Consider the following 22,509-nt stretch of genomic DNA (forward strand, 5'->3'; position numbering starts at 1 on the left):
GGACCCAGGTTCAGGGTGAGGTACAGGAGGTTTAGGGGATGTGAGGAAAACATTATTTAATATTGTCAGTGATGTACACATCCCAATGAAGTAATTAGAAACTTGGAAACCCAGCCTTGATCATGAATGAATATGGCATTTCTCAGGACCCTTACCAGGTGAGGAAAGCTGTTGAAAAACCTGACTGTGATCGTCCAGATTGTGGGAAGTGGGTTTCTTTTTTCTCTCGATTTCTGTTTTCTTTCTCATCAATTCATCCAATAAAACCTGCAAGAACAGCATCAGTGACAGGTTATCACCAACAGTAAGCTGGAAACAGGTCCCAGGGGAGCATTCAGTTCATGGTGACATGTTTTGGAATATTACTTGTACTTTTGAGAAATTTCACTAAAGATCCTTAGTCAGCACCTTCAAAACTCATCATTCCTCATTGTCAATTAGGATCTGTAATTTCCTCTGTAAATGACTCAATGACGATTTCTGTTGATGTTAGGATCATTAAACCTTTTTGTTATAACAAACTAATCAAAACAGCCAGACTTCCCCGACCACTCGCATTCATGACAGCCCATAAACTGACAGCCATGCTCAGACAACAACTCACCGGGAAAAAGGACCCGATACCCACCATGTGCACGACTAACGTAATTTACAGGATTCCATGCAAAGACTGCACAAAACACAATATAGGGTAAACAGGCAGACAACTAACAGTCCACTTCCATGAACACCAACTAGCCACTAAATGCCATGACCAGATGCTCCTATTGTCATACACACAGATGACAGGGACCACAAATTCGAGTGGGACAGCACAATAATCACAGCACAAGCCAGAAAGAGAATAGCCAGAGAATTCCTAGAAGCATAGCACTCAACCACGGACTCAATCAACAAGCACATTGACCTAGACTCAGTATACCAGTCACTACTACAAACAATCGAAAGCAGCAGAAACAGACCCAAATAAATTCCAGAAGACTCAGTATAGCCGCGCTTCACAGGAGGCTCCAAAGCCCTGAAGATGTCACCTAGACAGGGGTTAAAAATGTCTGCAAATGAACTTCCCAGGTCAGCGAACATCTCCACAACCATGACAACCGGCACCCTTTACGTAAACCTTCAACTAATCAAAAGATTTGCATCTCTCTGTAGTTTCACACGAACTGCTTCCTTGATATGTTACAATCATGATGTGGCCAGAAGAAACCAAACAAGTCTGAGTTGATTATATTTAACAAATAGCCTGTGTTACAAAGGTAGAATTGACAGTGAAAGAACAGATTTCCATCTCCAAGCATGTCCAGGTCGTCTGGAGGAAGAGAAGTGTCATCCATTAGAGATGGAATTATTCATGTGACTTAAAGAAGCAGAGAGCTGTGAAAGTTTTAAAATAATTTGTTTGCAGTTTTGTTTGAGTCATCCCAAATCCTGTCATATCACCTACAGAAATACTTATTCAGGGTGGAGTCTTGAGGAGATGGTTCGTTTTCTTAAGAAGTATCAAACATCTGTATGTCTTTGCTCACACGATCAAGCAGTTCAGTGTAGACTTCATCAAAGAGCAGCTGGGCATTTTCTTTACTTTGAGGTCAGAGAAACCTATAGTGGTTCCCAAAGAGCCTTGTGGAAGACAGCAGTTACTCTAGAGGGAGTTGTACAGAAACTGTGGGAGCAGACTGGGAGAAACATAAGACTTCAGAAGGAATATCTCTTAGCCAAAAGCTAATAAAATCTTCATGAAATATGCAACTCCAGTAATAGCTGGAGTGCAAAGGAGAAATAAAGTACCAGAGGACAATTGAATCATCCTTTACAATGTTGTAAAATAAGGGAACTGTAGTGAGGGTAGGGTGGGACATGGATGTGGAAATACTGAACTGAGATAACAGAAGTCTTTATGAACTACAGTGATGCTGTGTTTAATTTTCCTTTACAATTACAACAATTGTTTTTATTTAAAGACATGAAATCTTGTGGCTTAGTTTTACCAATCGATGGGTGTTTCAATTTCTTCTTTAGGAGTGATTGGCCACATTAGGATGGTAACATACAAAGGAATGAATTCCTAAAAAACTGTCGACATGTATAGTAATAGTTATTGAATCATTTACAGAGAAATAATGGATCCCAACTTGCTGAGGATTCTTAAATAGGTGGCAAGGAATATAGTGATGAAGACACAAAGAATCTGCAAAGGGGATGTAGATCAGTGAAGGAGTGAACAAAAACTTGCAGGTAGATGCAAAGTAGGAAAGTCTGAAGTCATTCATTTCTTTGGAAGAATCAATTTAAATGGAGCAAGACACCAAAACAAAAAGTGCAGTTTGGAGGACATTGAGTGATCCTGTGCATGAAACACAAAATGTTAATATCCAGGTGCAGCAAGTAGTTAAGGTGGCAAATCGAGGTTTGTCCTTTCTTGCTTGGGGGTTGAAATTGTACAGGCATTGGAGAGGCTGTGTATGGAGTTGGGGGGGGGGGGACATGAGAAGTCATTGGCAGATAGGATCAAGGAAAGCCCGAAAGCTTTCTCTAGGTATATCAGGAATAAACTAGAGTAAGATTAGGGCTAGTCAAGGACAGCAGTGGGAAGTTCTGCATGGAGTCTGAGGAGATATGGGAAGTGCTAAATGAATATTTTTCATCAGTATGCACACAGGAAAAAGACAATGTTTTCGAGGAGAATACTGAGATGCATCTATTAGACTAGACAGAATTGAAGTCCATAAGGAGGAGGTGTTAGCAATTCTGGAAAGTGTAAAAATAGATAAGTCACCTGGGGTCAAGTTTTGCACCTTCTCTAGTAGGTACATCCACATACTGAATCAGAAAATTGTCTTGTACACACTTAACAAATTCCTCTCCATCTAAATCTTTAACACTATGGCAGTCCCAGTCAATGTTTGGAAAATTAAAATCCCCTACAATAGAGTAGTTATGGTAGGGGATTTTAACTTTCCAAACATCGACTGGGACTGCCATAGTGTTAAAGATTTAGATAGAGAGGAATTTCTTAAGTGCATACAAGACAATTTTCTGATTCAGTATGTGGATGTACCTACTAGAGAAGATGCAAAACTTGACCTACGTTTGGGAAATAAGGCAGGGCAGGTGACTGAGGTGTCAGTGGGGGAGCACTTTGGGACCAGCGACCATAATTCTATAAGTTTTAAAATAGTGATGGAAAAGGATAGACCAGATCTAAAAGTTGAAGTTCTAAATTGGCGAAAGGCCAATTTTGATGATATTAGGCAAGAACTTTCGAAAGCTGATTGGGGGGCAGATGTTTGCAGGTAAAGTGACAGCTAGAAAATAGGAAGCCTTCAGAAATGAGATAACAAGAATCCAGAGAAAGTATATTCCTGTCAGGGTGAAAGGGGAGGCTGGTAGGTACAGGGAATGCTGGATGACTAAAGAAATTGAGGGTTTGGTTAAGAAAAAGAAGGAAGCATATGTCAGGTATAGACAGGATAGATCGAGTGAATCCTTAGAAGAGTATAAAGGCAGTAGGAGTATACTTATGAGGGAAATCAGGAGGGCAAAACGGGGACATGACTGTATTTGGCAAATACAGTTAAGGAGAATCCGAAGGGTTTTTACAAATATATTAAGGAGAAAAGGGTAACTATGGAGAGAATAGGGCCCCTCAAAGATCAGCAAGGCGGCCTTTGTGTGGAGCCACAGAAAATGGTGGAGATTCTAAATGAATATTTTACATCAGTATTTACTGTGGAAAAGGATATGGAAGATATAGACTGTTGGGAAATAGATGGTGACATCTTGCAAAATGTCCAGATTACAGAGGAGGAAGTGCTGGATGTCTTGAAACGGTTAAAGGTGGATAAATCCCCAGGACCTGATCAGGTGCACCCGAGAACTCTGTGGGAAGCTAGAGAAGTGATTGCTGGGCCTCTTGCTGAGATATTTGTATCATCGATAGTCACAGGTGAGGTGCCGGAAGACTAGAGGTTGGCAAATGTGGTGCCACTGTTTAAGAAGGGCGGTAAAGACAAGCCAGGGAACTATAGACCAGTAAGCCTGACGTCGGCGGTGGGCAAGTTGTTGGAAGGAGTCCTGAAGGACAGGATGTACATGTATTTGGAAAGGCAAGGACTGATTCGGGATAGTCAACATGGCTTTGTGCGTGGGAAATCATGTCACACAAACTTGACTGAGTTTTTTGAAGAAGTAACAAAGAAGATTGATGAGGGCAGAGCAGTAGATGTGATCTATATGGACTTCAGTAAGGTGTTCGAAAAGGTTCCCCATGGGAAACTGATTAGCAAGGTTAGATCTCACGGAATACAGGGAGAACTAGCCACTTGGATACAGAACTGGCTCAAAGGTAGAAGGCAGACAGTAGTGATGGAGGGTTGTTTTTCAGACTGGAGGCCTGTGACCAGTGGAGTGCCACAAGGATCAGTGCTGGGCCCTCTACTTTTTGTCATTTACATAAATGATTTGGATGCGAGCATAAGAGATACAGTTAGTAAGTTTGCAGATGACACCAAAATTGGAGGTGTAGTGGACAGCGAAGAGGGTTACCTCAGATTACAACAGAATCTGGACCAGATGGGCCAATGGGCTGAGAAGTGGCAGATGGAGTTTAATTCAGATAAATGCGAGGTGCTGCATTTTGGGAAAGCAAATCTTAGCAGGACTTATACACTTAATGGTAAGGTCCTAGGGAGTGCTGCTGAACAAAGAGACCTTGGAGTGCAGGTTCACAGCTCCTTGAAAGTGGAATCGCAGGTAGATAGGATAGTGAAGAAGGCGTTTGGTATGCTTTCGTTTATTGGTCAGAGTATTGAGCACAGGAGTTGGGAGGTCATGTTGCGGCTATACAGGACATTGGTTAGGCCACTGTTGGAATATTGCGTGCAATTCTGGTCTCCTTCCTATCGGAAAGATGTTGTGAAACTTGAAAGGGTTCAGAAAAGATTTACAAGGATGTTGCCAGGGTTGGAGGATCTGAGCTACAGGGAGAGGCTGAACAGGCTGGGGCTGTTTTCCCTGGAGCGTTGGAGGCTGAAGGGTGACCTTATAGAGGTTTACAAAATTATGAGGGGCATGAATAGGATAAATAGGCAAAGTCTTTTCCCAGGGGTCGGGGAGTCCAGAACTAGAGGGCATAGGTTTAGGGTGAGAGGGGAAAGATATAAAAGAGACATAAGGGGCAACTTTTTCACGCAGAGGGTGGTACGTGTATGGAATGAGCTGCCAGAGGATGTGGTGGAAGCTGGTACAATTGCAACATTTAAGAGGCATTTGGATGGGTATATGAATAGGAAGGGTTTGGAGGGATATGGGCCGGGTGCTGGCAGGTGGGACTAGATTGGGTTGGAATATCTGGTCGGCATGGATGGGTTGGACCGAAGGGTCTGTTTCCGTGCTGTACATCTCTATGGCTCTATGGCAAATGGGATTTATCCTCGGATTCTCTGGGAAGCTAGGGAGGAGATTGCCGAGCCTTTGGCTTTGATCTTTATGTCATCATTGTCTACAGGAATAGTGCCAGAAGACTGGAGGATAGCAAATGTGGTTCCCCTGTTCAAGACGGGGAGTAGAGACAATCCTGGGAATTATAGTCCAGTGAGCCTTATTTCGGTTGTGGGTAAGGTGTTGGAAAGGATTATAAGAGAGAGGATTTATAATAAACTAGAAATGAATAAGTTGATTCGGACTAGTCAGCACAGTTTTGTGAAGGGTAGGTCGTGCCTCACAAACCTTATTGAGTTCTTTGAGAAGGTGACCAAACTGGTAGATGAGGGTAAAGCGATTGATGTGGTGTATATGGATTTCAGTTAGAGAGAAGAAGGTTGAAAAGTGATTCACTAGAGACATAAGATGATCAGAGGATTAGACAGGGTGGACAGTGACAGCTCTTTTCCTTTGATGGTGATGGCTAGCACAAGGCAACATAGCTTTAAATTGAGGGGTGATAGATATAGGGCAGATGTCAGAGGTAGTTTCTTTACTCAGAGAGTAGTAGAGGCGTGGGACACACTGCCTGCTGCAATAGTAGACTCGCCAACTTTAAGGGCATTTAAATGGTCATTGGATAAATATATGAATGATGATGAAATAGTAGAGGTGAGATGGGCTTCAGGTCGGTACCTCAGGTTGGCACAACATCGTGGGCCAAATGGCCTGTACTGCCCTGTATTGTTCTGTGTTCTATTGTGCTGTGGAACAGGGCTTTTTTTTTGATTAGATTACTTACAGTGTGGAAACAGGCCCTTCGGCCCAACAAGCCCACACCGACCCGCCAAAGCGCAACCCACCCAGACCCATTCCCCTACATTTACCCCTTCATCTAAGACTACGGGCAATTTAGCCTGGCCAATTCACCTAACCTGCATATTTTTGGACTGTGGGAGGAAACTGGAGCACCCGGAGGAAACGCAGAACACGGGGAGAATGTGCAAACTCCACACGGAGAGTCGCCAGAGGCGGGAATTGAACCCGGGTCTCTGGCGTTGTGAGGCAGCAGTGCTAACCACTGTGCCACCGTGCCGCCCACGGTGAGGACTGTGTTGTTAGATCTCCTCAGGGCAAGGGGCTCCATGCTGCAGGTGGGGCTTCACACAAAGCTCCTCCCGCAACGCTGCCCCCACCCCCCCCACACCCCCACCCATGGGGACTCCATCACGGGGACTGTATTCACACGGAGTGGGGAGGGTGGGCGAAGCTCAGTGTGCAGGAGCCCCATCAGGTGTTGACTAAGGCAGGCAGCTCAGTTTGGGGGAGCTAACATGTGATGGGGTTCTGTGTCAGGTGCTGATGATGTTGAATAGGGGGATGTGCCCTCAGTGGGTGCTGGGTTAATGGGATGGGGGGGGGAGGGGGGTGACCTCACTGAGTGCTGGGTTAATGGGGGGTGGGGTCCTCACTGAGTGCTGGGTTAATGGGATGGGGGGGGGAGGGGGGTGACCTCACTGAGTGCTGGGTTAATGGGGGGTGGGGTCCTCACTGAGTGCTGGGTTAATGGGGTGGGGGGGGTGTCCTCATTGAGTGCTGGGTTAATGGGGTGGGGGGGTTGTCCTCATTGAGTGCTGGGTTAATGGGGGTGGGGAGGGTGTCCTCATTGAGTGCTTGGTTAATGGGGGTGGGGGGAGGGGGGGTGTCCTCACTGAGTGTTGGGTTAATGGGGGTGGGTGGGTGTCCTCACTGAGTGCTGGGTAATGGGGGGTGGGGTCCTCACTGAGTGCTGGGTTAATGGGATGGGGGGGGGAGGGGGGTGACCTCACTGAGTGCTGGGTTAATGGGGGGTGGGGTCCTCACTGAGTGCTGGGTTAATGGGATGGGGGGGGGAGGGGGGTGACCTCACTGAGTGCTGGGTTAATGGGGGGTGGGGTCCTCACTGAGTGCTGGGTTAATGGGGTGGGGGGAGTGTCCTCATTGAGTGCTGGGTTAATGGGGTGGGGGGGGGTTGTCCTCATTGAGTGCTGGGTTAATGGGGGTGGGGAGGGTGTCCTCATTGAGTGCTTGGTTAATGGGGGTGGGGGGAGGGGGGGTGTCCTCACTGAGTGTTGGGTTAATGGGGGTGGGTGGGTGTCCTCACTGAGTGCTGGGTAATGGGGGGGGGATGTCCTCACTGAGTGCTGGGTTAATGGTGGGGGGGGGGTGTCCTCACTGAGTGCTGGGTGGGGGGGGGTGTCCTCACTGAGTGCTGGGTTAATGGGGGGGGGGGGTGTCCTCACTGAGTGCTGGGTTAATGGGGGGGGGGGGGTGTCCTCACTGAGTGCTGGGTTAATGGGGGGGGGGGGTGTCCTCACTGAGTGCTGGGTTAATGGGGGTGGGGGGTGTCCTCACTGAGTGCTGGGTTAATGGGGGTGGGGGGGAGGGGGGGTGTCCTCACTCAGTGCTGGGTTAATGGGGGGTGGGGGGGAGGGGGGTGTCCTCATTGAGTGCTGGGTTAATGGGGGGGGGGGGTGTCCTCACTGAGTGTTGGGTTAATGGGGGTGGGTGGGTGTCCTCACTGAGTGCTGGGTAATGGGGGGGGGGATGTCCTCACTGAGTGCTGGGTTAATGGTGGTGGGGGGTGTCCTCACTGAGTGCTGGTTTAATGGGGGGGGGGGGGGGTGTCCTCACTGAGTGCTGGGCTAATGGAGGGGGGGTGTCCTCACTGAATGCTGGGTTAATGGGCGGGGTGTCCTCACTGAGTGCTGGGTTAATGGGGGGGGGGTGTCCTCACTGAGTGCTGGGTTAATGGGGGTGGGGGGTGTCCTCACTGAGTGCTGGGTTAATGGGGGGGGGGGGGTCCTCACTGAGTGCTGGGTTAATGGGGGTGGGGGGTGCCCTCACTGAGTGCTGGATTAATGGTGGTGGGGGGTGTCCTCACTGAGTGCTGGGTTATTGGGGGGGGGGTGTCCTCACTGAGTGCTGGATTAATGGGGGTGGGGGGTGTCCTCACTGAGTGCTGGGTTAATGGGGGTGGGGGGTGTCCTCACTGAGTGCTGGGTTAATGGTGGGGAGGTGTCCTCACTGAGTGCTGGGTTAATGGGGGTGGTGTCCTCACTGAGTGTTGAGTTAATGGGGGTGGGGTGTTGTCCTCACTGAGTGCTGGGTTAGTGGGGGGAGGGGGAGGAGGGGTGTCCTCACTGAGTTCTGGGTTAATGGGGGGGTGTCCTCACTGAATGCTGGGTTAATGGGGGTGGGGGGTGTCCTCACTGAGTGCTGGGTTAATAGAGGGGGTTGTCCTCACTGAGTGCTGGGTTGATGGGGGTGGGGGGTGTCCTCACTGAGTGCTGGGTTCATAGAGGGGGTTGTCCTCACTGAGAGCTTGGTTAATGGGGAGGGGTGGGGTCCTCACTGAGTACTGGGTTAATGGGTGGGTGGGGTCCTCACTGAGTGCTGGGTTAATGGGGGTGGGTGTCCTCACTGACTGCTGGGTTAATGGGGGGGTGTCCTCACTGAGTGCTGGGTTAATGGGGGTGGGAGGGAGGGGGGGTGTCCTCACTGAGTGCTGGGTTAATGTGGGGGGGTGTCCTCACTGAGTGCTGGGTTAATGGGGGTGGGGGGGGTGGGGGGGGGGGTGGGGGGGGAGGGGGGTGTCCTCACTGAGTGATGGGTTAATGGTGGGGGGGGGTGTCCTCACTGAGTGCTGGGTTAATGGGGGGGTGGTGTCCTCACTGAGTGCTGGGTTAATGGGGGTGGGGTGGAGGGGGGGTGTCCTCACTGAGTGCTGGGTTAATGGGGGGTGGGGTCCTCACTGAGTGCTGGGTTAATGGGGGGGGGGGGGGAGTGTCCTCACTGAGTGCTGGGTTAATGGGGTTGGGTGGGGGGGAGGGGCGGTGTCCTCACTGAGTGCTGGGTTAATGGGGGGTGGGGTCCTCACTGAGTGCTGGGTTAATGTGGGGGGGTGTCCTCACTGAGTGCTGGGTTAATGGGGGTGGGGGGGGAGGGGGGTGTCCTCACTGAGTGCTGGGTTAATGGGGGTGGGGGGAGGGGGGGTGTCCTCACTGAGTGATGGGTTAATGGGGGGGGGGGTGTCCTCACTGAGTGCTGGGTTAATGGGGGGGTGGTGTCCTCACTGAGTGCTGGGTTAATGGGGGTGGGGGGGAGGGGGGGTGTCCTCACTGAGTGCTGGGTTAATGGGGGGTGGGGTCCTCACTGAGTGCTGGGTTAATGGGGGGGGGGGGGGAGTGTCCTCACTGAGTGCTGGGTTAATGGGGGTGGGGGGGGGGAGGGGGATGTCCTCACTGAATGCTGGGTTAATGGGGGTGGGGGGAGGGGGGGTGTACTCACTGAGTGCTGGGTTAATGGGGGTGGGGGGAGGGGAGTGTCCTCATTGAGTGCTGGGTTAATGGGGGGGGTGTCCTCACTGAGTGCTGGGTTAATGGGGGTGGGGGGTGTCCTCACTGAGTGCTGGGTTAATGGGCGGGGTGTCCTCACTGAGTGCTGGGTGGGGGGGGGTGTCCTCACTGAGTGCTGGGTTAATGGGGGGGGGGGGTGTCCTCACTGAGTGCTGGGTTAATGGGGGGGGGGTGTCCTCACTGAGTGCTGGGTTAATGGGGGTGGGGGGGAGGGGGGTGTCCTCATTGAGTGCTGGGTTAATGGGGGGGGGTGTCCTCACTGAGTGCTGGGTTAATGGGGGTGGGGGGTGTCCTCACTGAGTGCTGGGTTAATGGGGGTGGGGTGTCCTCACTGAGTGCTGGGTTAATGGGGGGTGGGGTCCTCACTGAGTGCTGGGTTAATGGGGGAGGGGGTGTCCTCACTGAGTGCTGGGTTAATCGGGGTGGGGGGAGGAGGGGGTGTCCTCACTGAGTGCTGGGTTAATGTGGGGGGGGGTGTCCTCACTGAGTGCTGGGTTAATGGGGGTGGGGGGGGAGGGGGGTGTCCTCACTGAGTGCTGGGTTAATAGGGGTGGGGGGAGGGGGGGTGTCCTCACTGAGTGCTGGGTTAATGGGGGGGTGGAGTGTCCTCACTGAGTGCTGGGTTAATGGGGGTGGGGGGGGAGGGGGGTGTCCTCACTGAATGCTGGGTTAATGGGGGTGGGGGGAGGGGGGGTGTCCTCACTGAGTGCTGGGTTAATGGGAGGGGGTGTCCTCACTGAGTGCTGGGTTAATGGCGGTGGGGGGGAGGGGGGGTGTCCTCACCGAGTGCTGGGTTAATGGGGTGGGGTGTCCTCACTGAGTGCTGGGTTAATGGGGGTGGGGGGTGTCCTCACTGAGTGCTGGGTTAATGGGGGGGGGGGGGGTGTCCTCACTGAGTGCTGGGTTAATGGGGGTGGGGGGGAGGGGAGTGTCCTCATTGAGTGCTGGGTTAATGGGGGGGGTGTCCTCACTGAGTGCTGGTTTAATGGGGGGGGGGGGGGTGTCCTCACTGAGTGCTGGGCTAATGGAGGGGGGGTGTCCTCACTGAATGCTGGGTTAATGGGTGGGGTGTCCTCACTGAGTGCTGGGTTAATGGGGGGGGGGTGTCCTCACTGAGTGCTGGGTTAATGGCAGTGGGGGGTGTCCTCACTGAGTGCTGGGTTAATGGGGGTGGGGGGTGTCCTCACCGAGTGCTGGGTTAATGGCAGTGGGGGGTGTCCTCACTGAGTGCTGGGTTAATGGGGGGGGGGGGGTCCTCACTGAGTGCTGGGTTAATGGGGGTGGGGGGTGCCCTCACTGAGTGCTGGATTAATGGTGGTGGGGGGTGTCCTCACTGAGTGCTGGGTTAATGGGGGGGGGGGCGGTGTCCTCACTGAGTGCTGGATTAATGGCGGTGGGGGGTGTCCTCACTGAGTGCTGGGTTAATGGTGGGGAGGTGTCCTCACTGAGTGCTGGGTTAATGGGGGTGGTGTCCTCACTGAGTGTTGAGTTAATGGGGGTGGGGTGTTGTCCTCACTGAGTGCTGGGTTAGTGGGGGGAGGGGGAGGAGGGGTGTCCTCACTGAGTTCTGGGTTAGTGGGGGGGTGTCCTCACTGAATGCTGGGTTAATGGGGGTGGGGGGTGTCCTCACTGAGTGCTGGGTTAATAGAGGGGGTTGTCCTCACTGAGTGCTGGGTTGATGGGGGTGGGGGGTGTCCTCACTGAGTGCTGGGTTCATAGAGGGGGTTGTCCTCACTGAGAGCTTGGTTAATGGGGAGGGGTGGGGTCCTCACTGAGTGCTGGGTTAATGGGGGTGGGTGTCCTCACTGAGTGCTGGGTTAATGGGGGTGGGTGTCCTCACTGACTGCTGGGTTAATGGGGGGGTGTCCTCACTGAGTGCTGGGTTAATGGGGGTGGGAGGGAGGGGGGGTGTCCTCACTGAGTGCTGGGTTAATGTGGGGGGGTGTCCTCACTGAGTGCTGGGTTAATGGGGGTGGGGGGGGAGTGGGGGGGGAGGGGGGTGTCCTCACTGAGTGCTGGGTTAATGGGGGTGGGGGGAGGGGAGGTGTCCTCACTGAGTGATGGGTTAATGGTGGGGGGGGTGTCCTCACTGAGTGCTGGGTTAATGGGGGGGTGGTGTCCTCACTGAGTGCTGGGTTAATGGGGGTGGGGTGGAGGGGGGGTGTCCTCACTGAGTGCTGGGTTAATGGGGGGTGGGGTCCTCACTGAGTGCTGGGTTAATGGGGGGGGGGGGGGAGTGTCCTCACTGAGTGCTGTGTTAATGGGGGTGGGTGGGGGGGAGGGGCGGTGTCCTCACTGAGTGCTGGGTGGGGGGGGGTGTCCTCACTGAGTGCTGGGTTAATGGGGGGGGGGGTGTCCTCACTGAGTGCTGGGTTAATGGGGGGGGGGTGTCCTCACTGAGTGCTGGGTTAATGGGGGTGGGGGGAAGGGGGGTGTCCTCATTGAGTGCTGGGTTAATGGGGGGGGTGTCCTCACTGAGTGCTGGGTTAATGGGGGTGGGGGGTGTCCTCACTGAGTGCTGGGTTAATGGGGGTGGGGGGTGTCCTCACTGAGTGCTGGGTTAATGGTGGTGGGGGGTGTCCTCACTGAGTGCTGGGTTAATGGGGGTGGGGTGTCCTCACTGAGTGCTGGGTTAATGGGGGGTGGGGTCCTCACTGAGTGCTGGGTTAATGGGGGAGGGGGTGTCCTCACTGAGTGCTGGGTTAATGGGGGTGGGGGGTGAGGGGGGTGTCCTCACTGAGTGCTGGGTTAATGGGGGGGTGGAGTGTCCTCACTGAGTGCTGGGTTAATGGGGGTGGGGGGGGAGGGGGGTGTCCTCACTGAGTGCTGGGTTAATGGGGGTGGGGGGGGAGGGGGGTGTCCTCACTGAGTGCTGGGTTAATGGGGGTGGGGGGGGAGGGGGGTGTCCTCACTGAGTGCTGGGTTAATGTGGGGGGGGGTGTCCTCACTGAGTGCTGGGTTAATAGGGGTGGGGGGAGGGGGGGTGTCCTCACTGAGTGCTGGGTTAATGGGAGGGTGGAGTGTCCTCACTGAGTGCTGGGTTAATGGGGGTGGGGGGGGAGGGGGGTGTCCTCACTAAATGCTGGGTTAATGGGGGTGGGGGGAGGGGGGGTGTCCTCACTGAGTGCTGGGTTAATGGGGGGGGGTGTCCTCACTGAGTGCTGGGTTAATGGCGGTGGGGGGGAGGGGGGGTGTCCTCACCGAGTGCTGGGTTAATGGGGTGGGGGGTGTCCTCACTGAGTGCTGGGTTAATGGGGGGGGGGGGGTGTCCTCACTGAGTGCTGGGTTAATGGGGGTGGGGGGGAGGGGAGTGTCCTCATTGAGTGCTGGTTTAATGGGGGGGGGGGGGGGGTGTCCTCACTGAGTGCTGGGCTAATGGAGGGGGGGTGTCCTCACTGAATGCTGGGTTAATAGAGGGGGTTGTCCTCACTGAGTGCTGGGTTAATGGGGGGGGGGGTGTCCTCACTGAGTGCTGGGTTAATGGGAGGGGTCCTCACTGAGTGCTGGGATAATGGGGGTGGGGGGTGTCCTCACCGAGTGCTGGGTTAATGGCGGTGGGGGGTGTCCTCACTGAGTGCTGGGTTAATGGGGGGGGGGGGGGGTCCTCACTGAGTGCTGGGTTAATGGGGGTTGGGGGTAGCCCTCACTGAGTGCTGGGTTAATGGGGGGGGGGCGGTGTCCTCACTGAGTGCTGGGTTAGTGGGGGGAGGGGGAGGAGGGGTGTCCTCACTGAGTTCTGGGTTAATGGGGGGTGGGGTCCTCACTGAGTGCTGGGTTAATGGGGGGGTGTCCTCACTGAATGCTGGGTTAATGGTGGTGGGGGGTGTCCTCACTGAGTGCTGGGTTAATGGGGGGGGGGCGGTGTCCTCACTGAGTGCTGGGTTAATGGTGGGGAGGTGTCCTCACTGAGTGCTGGGTTAATGGGGGTGGGGTGTTGTCCTCACTGAGTGCTGGGTTAGTGGGGGGAGGGGGAGGTGGGGTGTCCTCACTGAGTTCTGGGTTAATGGGGGGTGGGGTCCTCACTGAGTGCTGGGTTAATGGGGGGGTGTCCTCACTGAGTGCTGGGTTAATGGGGGTGGGGGTTGTCCTCACTGAGTGCTGGGTTAATAGAGGGGGTTGTCCTCACTGAGAGCTTGGTTAATGGGGAGGGGTGGGGTCCTCACTGAGTGGTGGGTTAATGGGTGGGTGGGGTCCTCACTGAGTGCTGGGTTAATGGGGGTGGGTGTCCTCACTGACTGCTGGGTTAATGGGGGGGTGTCCTCACTGAGTGCTGGGTTAATGGGGGTGGGAGGGAGGGGGGGTGTCCTCACTGAGTGCTGGGTTAATGTGGGGGGGTGTCCTCACTGAGTGCTGGGTTAATGGGGGTGGGGGGGTGGTGGGGGGGGGGGGTGGGGGGGAGGGGGGTGTCCTCACTGAGTGCTGGGTTAATGGGGGTGGGGGGAGGGGCGGTGTCCTCACTGAGTGCTGGGTGGGGGGGGGTGTCCTCACTGAGTGCTGGGTTAATGGGGGGGGGGGGTGTCCTCACTGAGTGCTGGGTTAATGGGGGGGGGGGTGTCCTCACTGAGTGCTGGGTTAATGGGGGGTGGGGTCCTCACTGAGTGCTGGGTTAATGGGGGAGGGGGTGTCCTCACTGAGTGCTGGGTTAATCGGGGTGGGGGGAGGAGGGGGTGTCCTCACTGAGTGCTGGGTTAATGTGGGGGGGGTGTCCTCACTGAGTGCTGGGTTAATGGGGGTGGGGGGGGAGGGGGGTGTCCTCACTGAGTGCTGGGTTAATGGGGGGGTGGAGTGTCCTCACTGAGTGCTGGGTTAATGGGGGTGGGGGGGGAGGGGGGTGTCGTCACTGAGTGCTGGGTTAATGGGGGGGTGGAGTGTCCTCACTGAGTGCTGGGTTAATGGGGGTGGGGGGAGGGGGGGTGTCCTCACTGAGTGCTGGGTTAATGGGGGGGGGTGTCCTCACTGAGTGCTGGGTTAATGGGGGGGTGGAGTGTCCTCACTGAGTGCTGGGTTAATGGGGGTGGGGGGAGGGGGGGTGTCCTCACTGAGTGCTGGGTTAATGGGGGGGGGTGTCCTCACTGAGTGCTGGGTTAATGGGGGTGGGGGGAGGGGGGGTGTCCTCACTGAGTGCTGGGTTAATGGGGGGGTGGAGTGTCCTCACTGAGTGCTGGGTTAATGGGGGTGGGGGGGGAGGGGGGTGTCGTCACTGAGTGCTGGGTTAATGGGGGTGGGTGTCCTCACTGAGTGCTGGGTTAATGGGGGGGGGTGTCCTCACTGAGTGCTGGGTTAATGGCGGTGGGGGGGAGGGGGGGTGTCCTCACCGAGTGCTGGGTTAATGGGGTGGGGTGTCCTCACTGAGTGCTGGGTTAATGGGGGTGGGGGGGAGGGGAGTGTCCTCATTGAGTGCTGGGTTAATGGGGGGGGGGTGTCCTCACTGAGTGCTGGGTTAATAGGGGTGGGGGGTCTCCTCACTGAGTGCCTATTTAATGGGGGGGGGGGGGTGTCCTCACTGAGTGCTGGGTTAATGGGGCGGTCCTCACTGAGTGCTGGGTTAATGGGGGTGGGGGGTGTCCTCACTGAGTGCTGGGTTAATGGGGGGGGGGGGTGTCCTCACTGAGTGCTGGGTTAATGGGGGTGGGGGGGAGGGGAGTGTCCTCATTGAGTGCTGGGTTAATGGGGGGGGGGTGTCCTCACTGAGTGCTGGGTTAATGGGGGTGGGGGGTGTCCTCACTGAGTGCTGGGTTAATGGGCGGGGTGTCCTCACTGAGTGCTGGGTTAATGGGGGTGGGGGGGAGGGGAGTGTCCTCATTGAGTGCTGGGTTAATGGGGGGGGGTGTCCTCACTGAGTGCTGGGTTAATGGGGGTGGGGGGTGTCCTCACTGAGTGCTGGGTTAATGGGCGGGGTGTCCTCACTGAGTGCTGGGTGAGGGGGGGGGGGTGTCCTCACTGAGTGCTGGGTTAATGGGGGGGGGGTGTCCTCACTGAGTGCTGGGTTAATGGGGGGGGGGGTGTCCTCACTGAGTGCTGGGTTAATGGGGGTGGGGGGTGTCCTCACTGAGTGCTGGGTTAATGGCGGTGGGGGGTGTCCTCACTGAGTGCTGGGTTAATGGGGCGGGGGGGGTCCTCACTGAGTGCTGGGTTAATGGGGGTGGGGGGTGTCCTCACTGAGTGCTGGGTTAATGGGGGTGGGGGGAGTGGGGGTGTCCTCACTCAGTGCTGGGTTAATGGGGGGTGGGGGGGAGGGGGGTGTCCTCATTGAGTGCTGGGTTAATGGGGGGGGGTGTCCTCACTGAGTGCTGTGTTAATGGTGGTGGGGGGTGTCCTCACTGAGTGCTGGGTTAATGGGGGGGGGGGGGTGTCCTCACTGAGTGCTGGGCTAATGGAGGAGGGGTGTCCTCACTGAGTGCTGGGTGAGGGGGGGGGTGTCCTCACTGAGTGCTGGGTTAATAGGGGTGGGGGGTGTCCTCACTGAGTGCTGGGTTAATGGGGGGGGTGTCCTCACTGAGTGCTGGGTTAATGGGGGGTGTCCTCACCGAGTGCTGGGTTAATGGCGGTGGGGGGTGTCCTCACTGTGTGCTGGGTTAATGGGGTGGGGGGGGGTCCTCACTGAGTGCTGGGTTAATGGGGGTGGGGGGTGCCCTCACTGAGTGCTGGATTAATGGTGGTGGGGGGTGTCCTCACTGAATGCTGGGTTAATGGGGGGGGGTGTCCTCACTGAGTGCTGGATTGATGGGGGTGGGGGGTGTCCTCACTGAGTGCTGGGTTAATGGGGGGGAGGTGTCCTCACTGAGTGCTGGGTTAATGGGGGTGGTGTCCTCACTGAGTGTTGAGTTAATGGGGGTGGGGGGTTGTCCTCACTGAGTGCTGGGTTAGTGGGGGGAGGGGGAGGAGGGGTGTCCTCACTGAGTGCTGGGTTAATAGAGGGGGTTGTCCTCACTGAGAGCTTGGTTAATGGGGAGGGGTGGGGTCCTCACTGAGTGCTGGGTTAATGGGGGGGTGGGGTCCTCACTGAGTGCTGGGTTAATGGGGGGGGGTGTCCTCACTGAGTGCTGGGTTAAAGGGGGGGGATGTCCTCACTGAGTGCTGGGTTAATGGGGGGGGGTGTCCTCACTGACTGCTGGTTAATGGGGGTGGGGGGGTGGGGGGGAGGGGGGGTGTCCTCACTGAGTGCTGGGTTAATGGGGGTGGGGGGGTGGGGGGGAGGGGGGGTGTCCTCACTGAGTGCTGGCTTAATGGGGGTGGGGGGGTGTCCTCCCTGAGTGCTGGGTTAATGGGGGGGGATGTCCTCACTGAGTGCTGGGTTAATGGGGGGGGGGGGGGGAGTGTCCTCACTGAGTGCTGGGTTAATGGGGGTGGGGTGGGGGGGAGGGGGGGTGTCCTCACTGAGTGCTGGGTTAATGGGGGGTGGGGACCTCACTGAGTGCTGGGTTAATGGGGGAGGGGGTGTCCTCACTGAGTGCTGGGTTAATGGGCGGGGTGTCCTCACTGAGTGCTGGGTGAGGGGGGGCTGTCCTCACTGAGTGCTGGGTTAATGGGCGGGGTGTCCTCACTGAGTGCTGGGTTAATGGGGGTGGGGGGGGGAGGGGGGTGTCCTCACTGAGTGCTGGGTTAATGGGGGTGGGGTGGAGGGGGGTGTCCTCATTGAGTGCTGGGTTAATGGGGGGGGGGTGTCTTCACTGATTGCTGGGTTAATGGGGGGGGGGTGTCCTCACTGAGTGCTGGGTTAATGGGGGTGGGGGGGAGGGGGGGTGTCCTCACTGAGTGCTGAGTTAATGGGGGTGGGGGGGAGGGGGGGTGTCCTCACTGAGTGCTGAGTTAATGGGGGGTGGGGTCCTCACTGAGTGCTGGGTTAATGGGGGGGGGGAGTGTCCTCACTGAGTGCTGGGTTAATGGGGGTGGGGGGAGGGGGGGTGTCCTCACTGAGTGCTGGGTTAATAGGGGGGGGGTGTCCTCACTGAGTGCTGGGTTAATGGGCGGGGTGTCCTCACTGAGTGCTGGGTGGGGGGGGGGTGTCCTCACTGAGTGCTGGGTTAATGGGGGGGGGTGTCCTCACTGAGTGCTGGGTTAATGGGGTGGGGGGGGGGTCCTCACTGAGTGCTGGGTTAATGGGGGTGGGGGGGAGGGGGGTGTCCTCATTGAGTGCTGGGTTAATGGGGGGGGGTGTCCTCACTGAGTGTGGGTTAATGGGGGTGGGGGGTGTCCTCACTGAGTGCTGGGTTAATGGGGGTGTGGGGGAGGGGGGTGTCCTCATTGAGTGCTGGGTTAATGGGGGGGGGTGTCCTCACTGAGTGTGGGTTAATGGGGGTGGGGGGTGTCCTCACTGAGTGCTGGGTTAGTGGGGTGGGGGGGGAGGGGGGTGTCCTCACTGAGTGCTGGGTTAATGGGGGTGGGGGGAGGGGGGGTGTCCTCACTGAGTGCTGGGTTAATGGGGGGGGGGGGGTGTCCTCACTGAGTGCTGGGTTAATGGGGGGGGTGGTGTCCTCACTGAGTGCTGGGTTAATGGGGGTGGGGGGGAGGGGGGGTGTCCTCACTGAGTGCTGGGTTAATGGGGGGTGGGGTCCTCACTGAGTGCTGGGTTAATGGGGGGGGGAGTGTTCTCACTGAGTGCTGGGTTAATGGGGGTGGGGGGAGGGGGGGTGTCCTCACTGAGTGCTGGGTTAATGGGCGGGGTGTCCTCACTGAGTGCTGCATTAATGGGGGTGGGGGGTGTCCTCACTGAGTGCTGGGTTAATGGGGGTGGGGGGTGTCCTCACTGAGTGCTGGGTTAATGGGCGGGGTGTCCTCACTGAGTGCTGGGTGAGGGGGGGGGTGTCCTCACTGAGTGCTGGGTTAATAGGGGTGGGGGGTCTCCTCACTGAGTGCTGGGTTAATGGGGGGGGGGTGTCCTCACTGAGTGCTGGGTTAATGGGGGGGTCCTCACTGAGTGCTGGGTTAATGGGGGTGGGGGGTGTCCTCACTGAGTGCTGGGTTAATGGCGGTGGGGGGTGTCCTCACTGAGTGCTGGGTTAATGGGGTGGGGGGTGTCCTCACTGAGTGCTGGGTTAATGGGGGTGGGGGTGAGGGGGGGTGTCCTCACTGAGTGCTGGGTTAATGGGGGGTGGGGTCCTCACTGAGTGCTGGGTTAATGGGGGAGGGGGTGTCCTCACTGAGTGCTGGGTTAATGGGGGTGGGGGGAGGAGGGGGTGTCCTCACTGAGTGCTGGGTTAATGTGGGGGGGTGTCCTCACTGAGTGCTGGGTTAATGGGGGTGGGGGGGGAGGGGGGTGTCCTCACTGAGTGCTGGGTTAATGGGGGTGGGGGGGTGTCCTCACTGAGTGCTGGGTTAATGGGGGGGGGGTGTCCTCACTGAGTACTGGGTTAATGGGGGGGGTGGTGTCCTCACTGAGTGCTGGGTTAATGGGGTGGGGGGGAGGGGGTGTGTCCTCACTGAGTGCTGGGTTAATGGGGGGTGGGGTCCTCACTGAGTGCTGGGTTAATGGGGGGGTGGGGAAGTGTCCTCACTGAGTGCTGGGTTAGTGGGGGTGGGGGGGGAGGGGCGTGTCCTCACTGAATGCTGGGTTAATGGGGGTGGGGGGAGGGGGGGTGTCCTTACTGAGTGCTGGGTTAATGGGGGGGGTGTCCTCACTGAGTGCTGGGTTAATGGCGGTGGGGGTGAGGGGGGGTGTCCTCACCGAGTGCTGGGTTAATGGGGTGGGGTGTCCTCACTGAGTGCTGGGTTAATGGGGGTGGGGGGTGTCCTCACTGAGTGCTGGGTTAATGGGGGGGGGGTGTCCTCACTGAGTGCTGGGTTAATGGGGGTGGGGGGGAGGGGAGTGTCCTCATTGAGTGCTGGGTTAATGGGGGGGGTGTCCTCACTGAGTGCTGGGTTAATGGCGGTTGGGGGTGTCCTCACTGAGTGCTGGGTTAATTGTGTGGGGGGTGTCCTCACTGAGTGCTGGGTTAATGGGGGGGGGGGGGGGGTGTCCTCACTGAGTGCTGGGTTAATGGGGGGGGGTGTCCTCACTGAGTGCTGGGTTAATGGGGGTGGGGGGTGTCCTCACTGAGTGCTGGGTGAGGGGGGGGGTGTCCTCACTGAGTGCCGGGTTAATAGTAGTCGGGGGTCTCCTCACTGAGTGCTGGGTTAATGGGGGGGGGGTGTCCTCACTGAGTGCTGGGTTAATGGGGGTGGGGGGTGTCCTCACTGAGTGCTGGGCTAATGGCGGTGGGGGGTGTCCTCACTGAGTGCTGGGTTAATGGGGTGGGGGGGGGGGTCCTCACTGAGTGCTGGGTTAATGGGGGTGGGGGGTGCCCTCACTGAGTGCTGGATTAATGGTGGTGGGGGGTGTCCTCACTGAGTGCTGGGTTAATGGGGGGGGGGGGTGTCCTCACTGAGTGCTGGATTAATGGGGGTGGGGGGTGTCCTCACTGAGTGCTGGGTTAATGGGGGGGAGGTGTCCTCACTGAGTGCTGGGTTAATGGGGGTGGTGTCCTCACTGAATGCTGGGTTAATGGGGGGGGGGGGTGTCCTCACTGAGTGCTGGGTTAATGGGGGGGGGGGGTGTCCTCACTGAGTGCTGGGTTAATGGGGGTGGGGGGTGTCCTCACTGAGTGCTGGGTTAATGGTGGTGGGGGGTGTCCTCGCTGAGTGCTGTGTTAATGGGGGTGGGGGGTGTCCTCACTGAGTGCTGGGTTTAATGGGGGGGGTGTCCTCACTGAGTGCTGGGTTAATGGGGGTGGGGGGTGTCCTCACTGAGTGCTGTGTTAATGGGGGTGGGGGGTGTCCTCACTGAGTGCTGGGTTTAATGGGGGGGGTGTCCTCACTGAGTGCTGGGTTAATGGGGGTGGGGGGTGTCCTCACTGAGTGCTGTGTTAATGGGGGTGGGGGGTGTCCTCACTGAGTGCTGGGTTTAATGGTGGGGGTGTCCTCACTGAGTGCTGGGTTAATGGGGGTGGGGGGTGTCCTCACTGAGTGCTGGGTTAATGGGGGTGGGGGGTGTCCTCACTGAGTGCTGTGTTAATGGGGGTTGGGGGTGTCCTCACTGAGTGCTGGGTTAATGGGGGTTGGGGATGTCCTCACTGAGTGCTGGGTTTAATGGGGGGGGTGTCCTCACTGAGTGCTGGGTTAATGGGGGTGGGGGGTGTCCTCACTGAGTGCTCGGTTAGCAGCTCCTCCAGCTGCCCAATATTTTCGGAGAGAGCCTCCTGGTCTCTCCGACTCAGTGACTCAGCTGTTTCCTCCAGCCATTCCTGTAGATGCTGCAAATCCTGTTGCTCCAAATGAAGGGACAACATTGCTGCTTCCACTCGATCTCCCTGGCAACTGGCCCAGCTCCTGACCTGCAACACAACCAGAGACACACATAGATTTAACAAAGTGTTGGAAAATGGAATTGTTATAAAATGAGGGGGGTGGGATTGTGGTGTAATGTGATGATCACGAGACAATTAATTCAAAGCCCTTTGTTTTCAAAGATTTGTTTTCAAATCCAACAAAAACAAAACATTGAAGTTAACATTAATTAATAAACCTGGAAGATAAATCTGGTCTCTGTGAAGGTGACCAAAGATATTGAAATGTTCAACCAGCCAGGATCACACTGAATGTCCGAATCATAGAGTCCCTACAATGTGGAAGCAGGCCATTCAGCCCATCAAATCCATACTGACCCTTCAAATAACAGACTACCCTTACCCTTTATCTCTGCATTTCCCATGGTCAATCCACCCTAACCTGACAGCTTTGGACTGTGGGAGGAAACCCACACAGACATGGGGAGAATGTGCAAACTCCACACAGAGTGTTGCCCAAGGTTGGAATTGAACCTGGGTCCCTGGTGCTGTGAGGCCGCAGTGCTAACCACTGAGCCACTGTGCTGGCCTACGCTGGCTCCATCACAGCCAGGGCAGACTTAGTAGGCTGAATGGCCTACTCCTATGTTGCTATCATTGTCCAGTGTGTACATGGTGTACATATGACTCCATATCGACAGCAATGTGTTTGATTTTTAACTGCCCCCTGAAATGCCCAATCAGGCCCCCAGTTCAAGGGTAATTAGTGAAGGGCAGTAACTGACAGCTCAAACAGCGACGCCAACAACAAATGAAAGAATAAAGAATTTCAAGTTCTGTGGAGATACCTGGATGTTTTATAAAAGGGATCACCAGATGACCATTGTGAACTTTCAAACATCGTTTCACAAAGTAACCCTTCGAAATTACTTCACTTAGTTAAGTGCTTGGGTTTGCTTAGTCATACAGCACAGAAACAGACCCTTCGGTTCAACGTGTCCATGCTGACCAGGTTTCCTCAACTCAACTAGTCGGATTTGTCTGCATTTGGCCCATATCCCTCTAAACCTTTCCAATTCATGTACCTGTCCAAATGACTTTTAAATGTTCTAATTGTACTAGCCTACACCACTTCCTCTGGCAGCTCACTCCATACACACACCACCCTCTGTGTGAAAACGTTGCCACTCAGATCCCTTTTAAATCTTTCCTCCCCTTAAACCTATTCCGTCTACTTTTTGACTACCTTTACCATGGAGAAAAGACCTTGGTAATTCAGCTATCCATGCTCCTCGTGATTTTTGTAAACAGGCAGCACAGTAGCTCAGTGGTTAGCACTGCTGCCTCACAGCACTAGGGTCCCAGGTTTGATCCCAGCCTCAGGTGACTGTCTGTGTGGAGCTTGCACATTCTCCCCGTGTCTGCGT

At 55.7% G+C, this 22,509-nt stretch overlaps 1 protein-coding gene across 1 annotated transcript in view; it reads right to left on the minus strand.

Annotated features, from left to right (window-relative positions):
- LOC148142231 (microtubule-actin cross-linking factor 1, isoforms 6/7-like) overlaps positions 1–863 on the minus strand; it is a 38,898-nt gene extending 38,035 nt beyond the window's left edge. Inside the window, exon 1 of the mRNA XM_087976990.1 lies at positions 156–863. Coding sequence (XP_087833116.1) covers positions 156–282 — 127 coding nt within the window. The 5' untranslated portion in view covers positions 283–863. The remainder of the gene's footprint in view (positions 1–155) is intronic.
- Between the last annotated feature and the right edge of the window lie 21,646 nt (positions 864–22,509).

Source organism: Chiloscyllium plagiosum, unplaced genomic scaffold (assembly GCF_037043375.1).
Source record: "Chiloscyllium plagiosum isolate Xiang-an unplaced genomic scaffold, Cpla_swu_hap1 HiC_scaffold_30, whole genome shotgun sequence".
NCBI classification, from domain to species: domain Eukaryota; kingdom Metazoa; phylum Chordata; class Chondrichthyes; order Orectolobiformes; family Hemiscylliidae; genus Chiloscyllium; species Chiloscyllium plagiosum.